Below are 11,577 nucleotides of genomic sequence, written 5' to 3' on the forward strand. Positions count from 1 at the left end.
AACTAGAACATATACCTGTAAGTACTAATTATATGCAACTTGATGAATTACTTCTAATTTTATTTGTTCCAGCAACTAAGCTTGTTCCTTAAGTTTTTCTTTTTGTTACACTTGTTCCTTAAGTTCATAAATACAAAATATTTACATTAGTTCCCTTTTTTGCTTACAAAATAATTACGTTTTCTGCCCATGATAGTTGTCTTAAATACGTTAATGTTTCCGATTTTAATAAAACATTACTTTTTTCAATTATACATTCCAATTAAAACTATATATATCACTCAAAGTTTTTTTTTTTTTTTTTGAGGAATATCACTCAAAGTTATTATTGTCTACTTTGTATTTACAATTACAACAATGAAAATCAACCAATATTAATTAATAGGAGCAAAGAGAAATGATTAAATTAGTTCACTTTCCCTTAGCCCCAAAGGAAAGAGGTCCTACTCATACATCGTACACATGAACTAATATATTGTATTAATATCTATATACTTTAGAGACAAATAATTTCTAGGTGCTTTGAGACAAGAAAAAAAAAAAAAAAAAGAAGCTATTTTGTCTTAATTAGCACGTATGATGACATGTGGGCTGGTCATATATAGCAGACGTTCTCAACACATTCTAAAGAGTTTAGTTAGTTTACATTCCAAATGCTAAGTTGTTTAATTATTTAATTTGGAGAACATATTTTGTCGTCTTGTTCATCATGGTCTTAAATATCCCCCATGGTTTAGACAACTTGTCATTTAATTAACCAAATAGATTAAGACGGGGAAAAAAGACTACGTTATTATGCTTTTTTTTTTTTTTAATAGCAAAAATACCAAATAGAATGTAGAGGAAATTGGTCACTTTGAGTTTCGGTGATTTTGATGATTTTAGGGTATTTTAGATTAGAGAGAATGATAGATTCTTAATTATCTTTTGATTTTAATTCTATACAATACTTTCAATCATTTATGTGCAAAAAATTTGTTTGCAACTCACTTTTCTTTAATTATTTCATCTCCTTAGGCTAAACATGATATCAATGGTAATATTCAACTCAAATTTTTGCATGTTATGCTAAAACCAATATCAAATAGAAAAGAAAATATCGTCACTGCAACTGAGTCAGCTTTCTCCGCCATGGTAGGAAAGCAATTTCTACCAATTGGGTCGCCACTTGATGGTGGCCTCTTCCATTGAGTCACTTCTCTCAACGATTAAGTCGCGGTCATTGGTTTGCCTCCAACCTGCCTCTGTGGTCTTTTCCTTTCACTCTCAAGCGCCCAACAACCTTTTACACTAGAAGAGTAATGTAGTTTGCTCGAGATGTGAAAAATTTAGGCAAGTCACTTTTTTAGTATTTTTCTTTCACTACAAGAAAAACATTAATTTTCTGCAATATTTTACTAGAGGCTTAAAGACCTTTGGTAATACGACAATTTTAACCTAAAAAATGACATTGTAAGATATCTAGTCTTTAAATACAATACTAGGAAACAATTTTTTCATTTCCGACGGTTTTGAACATCCAAAATCATTTTCGGCGGCTTTTAACACTCGAAAATGGTCAAAAGAAGGAACATTTTGGAATCACTCATGTTAGCAATGACTTAGAACCACCTTATTAACTAGAACGGTCATTTTGAACATTAGCGCTGACTTTTAGCCACCAAGAACATGATAGTTATAGCGGGTTCAAATCCTGAAAATAGCCTCTTGTGTAAAAACAAGGTAAGATTGTGTACATACAACAAATGGTGGGACCCCTTCCCGGACCGTGCGTATGCGGGAGCTTTGTGCACCAAGTTGTCCGTCAAATTATTATATACAATAACCACTTGTATTACTACCACATAAAATCCTACCTTGCACAACCGAAAAACCCCAAGAAGATAAGCCTCGATAGAAACTCACCGCCTCAATCATGCCACTAACACAAACAAACACCCGTGTGTCCCTCTTTAGGAAATTCCTCAAATTCCAACACCACTCTTAAAACAAACACGGGGCAATCTTCAATCTAGTCCAAATCTAACGCCAAGACAACACCTTAATTTCATCCACCATTTCATCAACTATCTTAATAGAATTTTTAAAAATCATATAATTTCCAGTTTTCAAAATCACGGCGTGCCAAATTAACCAAAAATCATTCGAAATCTTTCTATCCCTTACCCCCACTACAACATTCCAAATGAACAAATAAATTTTAGGGTTTGATGAATGAAACGTCGAACAACTTCAACACATGGAACCAAACGTTGGAAGTTACATGACAATGCAAGAAAAGATGAGTCAACATTTCCACATTATCACCACAAAGGGGAAAATATATTGAGATATTCAGATCCAAAACATTCCTCTTTGCATGGTTCCATATAGTAGCTATACATTCTCCTCCAACGCACTCAAATCCCCCTATAGAATTAGTAACCCCTCAGGTAACTTCTCGAGGAACACATTGTATCGTCACCATCACCCTCTAGACACCGACACCAAGTATCCTTCACTTTCATTCATATAAACCCTTGGACCATCATCATGAGATTATCAAACAACTCCACATTCCAAACAAAAAGATGTCTACTCCAAGAGAAAGACCACACTCCATCTACATCTGTCTCCCACAAATCCCCCCACATTTGCATCTTTTTTATTCACCCCACCCACCCGACACACACACACACAACAATCTTTCCAAAAACTAGTTTTCCTACCATTACCCACCTTTCTCACCACCTCCATAATGAATCAATTTGTCCCCACCGACTCATCTAAAGAAACTATGTCTTTTCACCTCCTTGACACATACATAAGTTGAACAACTATACCCCATCCACCAAGCATCTAGTATTAGGCCCATATTTTTCTATAAGCACATCCTTCAAAGCGAATATTAGCCTCCACCTCAAATTCACCACCCTTACATCTTTAAGACCAAGACCTCCTTTGTTTTTCAAATGACAAACCATGCTCCTCTTTACTCAATCAATCCTTTGCCCTCCCAGCACACCACCCCAAAGGGAATCTCTTTGAATCTTCAATCATCCTCCAAACCCTCTTAGGCAACTTCAAAAAAGAATGATAGAAAATCAAGATTAAATTCAAGAGCAAATTTAGTAGGATGTTTCTACCTTGAAGACTCACATACTTATTATCCCAATAGTTTAGCCTATTTATGAGTTGACCCAATAAAGGCTCCCAAGTAAATAACTTCCTTGGTTTTTCCCACCTCGGAAACTCAAATACTTGACGGGAACAACCCCTCCTTAACAATATAAAAAATTACACGTCATATCCATGAACTTCCTTTCAACATTCACCCATATCAAACAACTTTTATATTCGACACCATCTCAAAACCTCTTGGCAAAGTCTTCAATGTTCAAAGATTTTGCACAAATGCTTCTCCTAAAAAAAGTGTATCATCGACATATTTTAGACAGTAAATCTATTTTATTTTCAACTTTAATCTCTCGCTCAGTTAATCAATATAACAACAAGTTCTAATAATGGTTTGTGATTGTAAATCTAGTCTGATGTCTTGTAACTAGCATCTATAGATTAATTTATTCCATTTTATTTTGATAAAAAGTCTATCTATATCACATTCTAAATCAAAATATCAATTTTTGAGTTTAACATCGCAAAAACATAATAAATTCATAGATATAATGAAACAAAACTTATATATAACAAGTTAGACCAAATATATACATTAAATCAAAGATAACTACACCTAATATCAAGGCAAAGGAGAAATTTAGCTACATGATATGTAGCTTACAGCAAAGAGATCAAATGAGTTAAAATGAAGCATCAATGGCTTAATCCTCGACTACTTCAATTGTTCCAATTCTTTTATCAACTGATAATATGATGTGATACTAGAAAATGGTGACGTGCAACTCTATTTATAGAGTTTCCAAAAGTGATGACTCAATTAGAGAAATATGGGTCACAATAAATTTTTCTTCCCAAGTGAATGTCTGTCGGGTAACGGGGATATAAATATTCGACCCCGAATCCATACCCAAACATGTTTTATTGTAGAAAATTACTTTATCATCCATTGCTATTTGCAATGTTAAATTTTTTTCAATTGATATTTAAAAAAGCAGTCAAATCATTGAGTTAGAGAAATGTTAAAATAAACATATTGTTGAATAATGCATTAAAACATTATCCTCGAAGTTAAATTTTTTTTTCGTTTTTTATCAAAAAGAAATGATTCATTGTGGAGATGGGGCGGGAATACCAAACCCGTTAGAGACGGGGATGTGATTCATTTTCTCATTTCCGTTGAGTATGGATAGGATAATTAGTACTCCCTCTGTTTCAAAATGAGTGTCACTTTAGCAAAAATAATTTGTTTCAAAATGAATGTCATTCTCACTTTTCAATGTACTATTTTTTTTAATCGGCAAATATTATTAAACGTCATCCCCGCAAGACGCAAGGTATGGACGAAACAAGATACAAATGGTGCCGCATATAGATGGTACACCATAACCACCTAAAAACACCCCTGAAGATAAACCCACCAAAACACATCACCACCTAAAACAGACTCCAACAAAAACAAGCAATGTAAACACGGTATCCACCACCGCCCATCTTCACTACACACCCACAAAGAACACATCCCAACACCCAAGCTGAGCCACATATCAAGGAGCACCTAACCAAAGGATCATGCAGCTATCACAAACCTCGCGACCTCCGAACCACCGAAAGAGCACAACACAAAGCCCAAAAGCCAACTTGAGTCAAAGAACTGACTCCCGATCTCAAATCAAAAGTGATCGGCCCACAAGACTATAGTACCAAATTAGCAGGGCACCCCTCGCCCCAGGTACACCAGAGAAAAACCAAATCAAGTCAAACAAGGATTGCAGTTAGACCTCGACTCCCGATCTCGAAGCCAAATGAACCGGCCCACCGAAAACCAACACACAATATGTAAGACGAAAGACAAGGTAAGCGAAGTTTAAACAACAAACAGATCAAAAGGAAAAGGCTCAACACAACGTGACACGAACCCTCCAAACTCCGTAAACACCTAAACCACCCAAAAAGCACAAACAAGAGCTAGTGACAACGAACATGGACTCGTGTAACAGATGCTGCTTCTAAAGGAAATCACCCCAACAAGCACACGCCCACCACAATTGAATAACCTCCACCACCACTTAGCAACACCAAACCCTCGTTAAAGCTCCCGTTCGCAATGTGTTACTCCCTATGTTCCTTTTTAAGTGTCACTTTTGGAGAAATTTTTTGTTCCTATTTAACTGTCACTTTCAAAGTTCAATGCAACATTAAATGTTGTTTTACCAATATTGTCCTTAGTTATTTATTGCGGAGAGAGAAATATATGAAATGAGATATTAAATGAATAAGGTCATTATAGTAAAAGTATAACTTATTGCATCAAAAGTAGTATCAATTGTTGATTGTCTTGGTTTGTGTAAAATATCAAAACGTGACAATTAAAAAGGAACGGAGGTAGTATTAGTTACTTTTTTCAATAGTACCCTTAATTATTATTATCCACACAACTTTCAAAGTATCATTTTGTAATTTAATTTATAATGATGGCAAATGCACCAATAACGAGACTATTTTAGTAAAAATATTATATCTTTGGGCAACATTATTCCATTTCTTAATCTGTGTGCAATTAGCTAAAACGACACTCATTTTAAAACAGATGGAGTAAATATAGAGTCAAAAATGGGGAACTAAATGGTTAAACGTGTCCCCTATCCCACCCTAATGTCATACCTACTAAAACACTTTTTAATTTTTATTTTGTAGGAAGGGAGCACTAAACATAGTGTCGGATTTAATACCTCTAAACAAAAATTATTGTGGGATTTAAATAATTATTTAATGAGAAATGATATTTGTACAACCATTTAGTGACAACTTTTAGACAACTTTTTCTATCATACTCACATTATATTCTTACTCTCTCTCTTCATTTTTCTCTCTCCATTGTTTTTAAACAATGAGAAGGGAGAAGAAGAAGGTTGTCAAAAAATTTGTACCAAATGGTTGTTCAAATATCATTGCTCTTATTTAATATAGTTGGGTTTTCTCCCTGTCAGAGTCGAACATGAAACCCATTTTCTTTCTTCCCGCTGCACCTCCTTTAAACCCTAATATCTATCTTCCTCCAAGAAAACTACAAACAACATTTACCTTTCTCTCAAATTTATGCTGTCAGTTTAAACTGTTAAAGGTTCTTGGTCTCTGATTTTCTGCTCTATTTTTGCAGATTAATAGTATATTTCAGCAAAGATAGTTCTGGATACATACGAGGTTTTCTTCTTAATTTCCCTTGTTTTGGCTAAACAGTTTTGTTGTTTCACAATTCACATCATGGAATATTAATTAAATTGATTTTATTGTTGTTATAACGGTTGCAATATTTTTGGTTGCTTATGATCAAGGAATATTGATTCAAACTATTAAATGAAAACATTATTAAGTGACAAACTTGAAATTAGTTCTTAGCTAAGTTCTCTCACTGTGATTATTTCTCTGGTTTTTGAATTGTGTTTGTGATATGTATAGTTTCATCAGGCAACATGTTAGATATCTATTGCCACTATGGTAGAAACTGATGTAAAATTGATTATCACTTTTATATATAGATGCATTATGCATAGCTTGTGAATATCCCTTTGAAGATATAGCTGTGCAATGAATGTCAATTAAATTGTGTATGTGAAGGTGTAACAGATAACATGAAGAATTAATGGATTCCAATAGAAATCATCTATTCTTTCTTGTTATTCGTAGTATTAGATATTTTATCTGTGTGAATCAAAGAAAAATATAAAGTTAGGCAAACTAGCATCCTAGCTAGGGATGACACATTTAAGGAAATAATGAAATTGTATTCTTTTCAATTTTCATTGTTTCTAAAAATGGCACACACTTGTTTACTTCAAGAGTTTATTATCTCATTTTTAGCAGGTAAGCTAGGGATAGAATTGACGATGCAATTAGGCGATGAGAGGGAGCTCAAAGGGAATCAAGGGAGATAGATCTCTATAGTCTATACATAAGTTTTATAATTTTGAAACTATAATAAATCCTAATACAAATGGTAGAAATTTGAGAGATGCATTTCATAATATGAGGTTAATAATACATGGTATATCACATTCATGATTAGAAATGATCTTTCCTATAAAATTGGAGGTCTTGTAAAGTGTTGTAGCATCGTAGAATACCATTTATAGATTAATGATTAATTACACATGAATAGATGGCAAGCGGGCAACAAGCTGCGCCGCTAGGCCTTTTTGGATAACAAAACCAATCCTCGTAAACACAACATTCATGGACCCAGGAGTCATGACATTGTAACATCTCAATCCATATAGCAAGAGAAGAAAGCAAGTGTGTGATCAATTGTGTGAGAGTTTCTTGTAATGATAGTGTTTTATCATTTCTTGTAACTCTTAAGTGAGAGTACTAAAATTTGTAGAGTGATACGCAATTCAGGTTAGTTGCTCAAGATATGCAAGAAGTGTCTAAGCACATAAATTTTGTGTTCTCTTACTATTTTCTTGGTGTATGTATTCTTATCTAAGATCTTTGGTATCTGCAGATTTTCCCCAACAAAATGGAAGATCAAAGTAGTGAGTTTAACACCATTTTAAAACCTTAAGTAAGGTTAGGATCAGTTTAATTTCACTCTTATTGTCTCTTTCACTAATTAAGGTTATGAACTAATATAGGACTTCATGGCTCACACTTGAATTTCACACACAAAAAAACCTGCCTGAGTATTATTATTTCACACTTCATGGCTCACTCTTATACGGAACAATAAGAATTAACCCACTTAGGTTGCCCTGATGGTATTGGCTTAGGACCTGGGAGTTTGCTCCTCCTTGAGGTCTCATGTTCAATTCTCCCCAGTGCCAATTTAAGGAACAGTAAGAATTTGGAGAACTAGGTAGATTTTTCAAGGGCATGTTTAAGGGTATGTGTTGGCACATTGTATGTCCTAAATGTATGTCTTTGTCTTAATACTGTCTATTTGCATTAAGGTACTTGTCATGTTTTTATATGTTCAATGAATACTACTACTCGTACTCTTTTGAGCTCAAATTTTGTTTCTCATTTAGGAAAAATAATTGGACAAAACCTAAACAATATGCTGAAGCGGATTAAGTGATGATGTAAAATATCCAAATATCAAGAAGGAAAAAACTCAAAAAAAATGAAAGAAAATTACTGAAATTAACAACTTGATGATTTGAACTAGCTGTTGCTGCTTGTACTTTGATTATCAGATATGGATAGAAGTTGCTCAAGATATTCAACTCCCAAATCCTCTAACACCAAAACACTTGATCCTTCTGATTCATCTTGTTTCCCTGCTTTATTCTTTACACCTTTTGATAACATCTTTCTTTGTTCATAGTGCCTCTCTTTTAGTGCAAGTGCAGGTGAAGACCCTTCTCTGCAATCATATTGAATCTCTTGCAAAGATTCTTTGACCCTTTGAACAGAAAAATTGAGCACAGCATCATAACCTCTCATTGAAAATGCAGCTTGATCATAAGCTAAAGCAGCATCTTCAGCACTATCAAATGTTCCAAGCCAAACCCTTCTTCCTCCTCTTGTTGTGTCTCTGATCTCTGCTGCATACTTTCCCCAAGGTCTTTTTCTTACACCTATATATGATGATTTTTGATCCATCTTAGTATTATTCTGCAACACTTCGTTTGCTTCAGATGATGATGACTTCAACATCAATTGTTTTGGCTCGTTTTTGGTAATTGGTGTCTGCGAACTCGATGAGAAATCAACCATATCAAAGGAAAGAAAATCATGATTAATATCAAATAATTCAAAGGAAATTTCTGAAGGGCCTTGCTGCATTTCCATATCTGGGTTGTGGAACAAAGAGGGACAACTCCTATGAGTCATAGTTTCTGTTAATGTTTTTTGGTGTCTTCCCCTTCAAATTATTGGTCAAACCCCACTGCAGGTTGTATCGAAATTAATATATATATTTGCCTCAAATTATGGTAACCCCACTGCAGGTTGTATTCAATTATGGATATGGATTTGGATTATTCTAATGTAGCCAGAAAAATAATATTATCTATTAGTTTAGAGAGTTTAGTGCTAATAAGAAACATAGTTTTTGTCCCAAAACAGGTTAAGAGAATCTAGATCTAATATGCTTAATATTTTTTTAGGCAAGATCTAATAAGCTTATGTTACTATATAATATATATATATATTATTGAAGTTATTGCTATATAATATATATGTGCTTTGTCATGAACCCCTTTACCTTTTCATTTTCTTCAACCCACCCTCAATTAATTTACCTTTTTCTGGTTTCTCTACAAATCCATTCCTTACTTGTCACTTGTGTTGTGTCTACTCGTTCTATTTTATATATTTTTGTTGATAATCTCATAGTATAACAATATAGAAAGTATGTTAATTAGAAGCCCTTAGTTCGCTATTTCTAATTCAAGTCTTCGTTTTTCTGTCTCAAGTTCAATATCAAAAATGTTAAGGTTCAAAATATTGTCTCTTAACTTTTTCACCATGCATGTTTTTCTTTTTTTATCTATAGCGAAGTAAAAAGCTGAAACTTACACAATTTCATCTTGAGGACTTGGATTTGAATTCTAGTAAAATGTTCAATCTAACAATATTGACATTGGCAATTAAGCTAGACTACCAAAATCTGTCATCACAGCTATTGAATTACTCAATATTGATAGAAAGTCCATTAAAATCAAAGATTTACGGGCATAAGATTTTGAGCGGTCCATAACAATATTTATCATTTTACATATATTAAAGAAAACTTCGTCAATTAGAAAATGAATTGCACTTCCATACACATAAATTGAACTAGGTATGGCAACCGTGCGCATTGGGTTTGGATTTCGCCTCCGACATCCTTGACACACTCTTGTATGAAACTACTTGCACCTGACCTTCATTGGGGTTCGAATTTAAGCTTTCATTTTTGCCTTTGACAGAGATCAGATTGTTCCACCTTGCAACCCACTCAGACGTTTGGTAAATTCCCCTCCGACCAAAAGAAGAGATCCCATTGAAGCGGCTAGTCCTACGCATACTGTATGTACTTCTGCTTCTACAACTTGCATAATATCAAATATAGCCATTCCAGATATTACCTCTCCGCCCGGAGAATTTATAAACAAATACAAATCTCTGGTCTTGTCCTCTAAACTGAGATATACCATTAGACCAACAAGTTGATTTGATATTTCAGTGTTGACCTCTTGACCTTAATTTTTATTTATTATAATTAATAGGACAGTAATAAAAAAATTAAGAAACTAAACTACTGCATCAAAATTGACAGCAATAAGAACCGAATCTGAGACCTTGAGGAGTAGAACACTCCAAGATCCCACAATGAAAACATTAAATTGCTTAAAATTATAAATATTGAAATATGTTCAATTAATTACTCAATCCATACACATGTTTTTTCTAGGTGGCCTCCACTCGAAATAATCTTATTTGAGACACATCATACGTTAGTTGTAGATATTTATGTAGGTTGATATTTGAACATTAGTTCGCTACATGGTGGAAGTCTAGACTCTTCTTTCAGGCCTAAACTTCTTCAATAAGTTTTTAAATTTTGTTAAAAATACCAGATTATAATGAACAAAAATGTAATGAAATGACATAAACATTCCCTAAAATAACAAGCAATGAAATGATATAAGTTTTTTTGCTTAAAAAAAAAAAATACTTTTTAAAATATAGTAGCAAATGGATTTGCAAGGATTTGTAACCTAAAGAAAATAAATGAACCACGTGAGGTAAATGTATGTACCCGGTGGCGCAGCCTCTCTTCATAGGCATTAGGCAACTAGTTTCGACAACTTCAATGTTCATGAATGTATGTGTGCGTGCACCTATCTTCGCCCACTTGTTTTCAAATTATAATTATTAATTAATAAAAACAGAGCATATCACTAGTATAAATTGCTGCTAATGACAACTATGTTCTGAAATTTCCTAAGAAAAATACTATGTTCATAATTTGATTGCCAACTTAAGCAATTGAGTGACATTTGAAATTTTTTAAATTTCTTTTCTCTAATTCTTTTTCCGATTATTACTTTGATTTGATTTGGATGAGAAAGTATACTACAAGAAAGGTACGTTTTAACTAATCTCGTATTGTAAGATCTTCATCACCTCTGTTTTCTTCTTTACTAGTATAAATATAAATTTATAATTTTAAACATCAGATTAACCATAATTTGCTGGCTTTGTATCAACCGTTAGGAAGACAAGGAATTGCATGAGCTGAACTTGAGGCCCTGGTGAGCTATAGCAACAGAATATATACATGTAAGTATTACTCCATCCGTCTTAAATTAGATGTCATTTTTTGTTTTTCCGATGATCTATAGCAACTGAATATATACATGTGAGCTAAAGACTCATATTAATTATAGTTAATGAAATAGTTAAATAATTGAAATGCAATAAATAAATGTACGTTAGAGGAAAACAAAATTTACATTGATATTATAAAATTGA

At 33.4% G+C, this 11,577-nt stretch overlaps 1 protein-coding gene across 1 annotated transcript; it reads right to left on the reverse strand.

The window, feature by feature from the left end:
- Nucleotides 1–8,277: 8,277 nt before the first annotated feature.
- LOC25484278 (ethylene-responsive transcription factor 1B) lies at nt 8,278–9,020 on the reverse strand. Its single transcript, XM_013613050.3, has one exon. It carries the CDS (start codon nt 8,947–8,949, stop codon nt 8,278–8,280), a length of 672 nt encoding a protein of 223 aa, XP_013468504.1. The 5' UTR covers nt 8,950–9,020.
- Nucleotides 9,021–11,577: the final 2,557 nt, after the last annotated feature.

This window comes from Medicago truncatula, chromosome 1 (genome assembly GCF_003473485.1).
Source record: "Medicago truncatula cultivar Jemalong A17 chromosome 1, MtrunA17r5.0-ANR, whole genome shotgun sequence".
Classification (NCBI taxonomy): domain Eukaryota; kingdom Viridiplantae; phylum Streptophyta; class Magnoliopsida; order Fabales; family Fabaceae; genus Medicago; species Medicago truncatula.

What these genes read in the sequence shown, in the direction of transcription:
- LOC25484278 (XM_013613050.3), bottom strand. Translation starts at nt 8,949, where the DNA reads ATGACTCATAGGAGTTGTCCCTCTTTGTTCCACAACCCAGATATGGAA.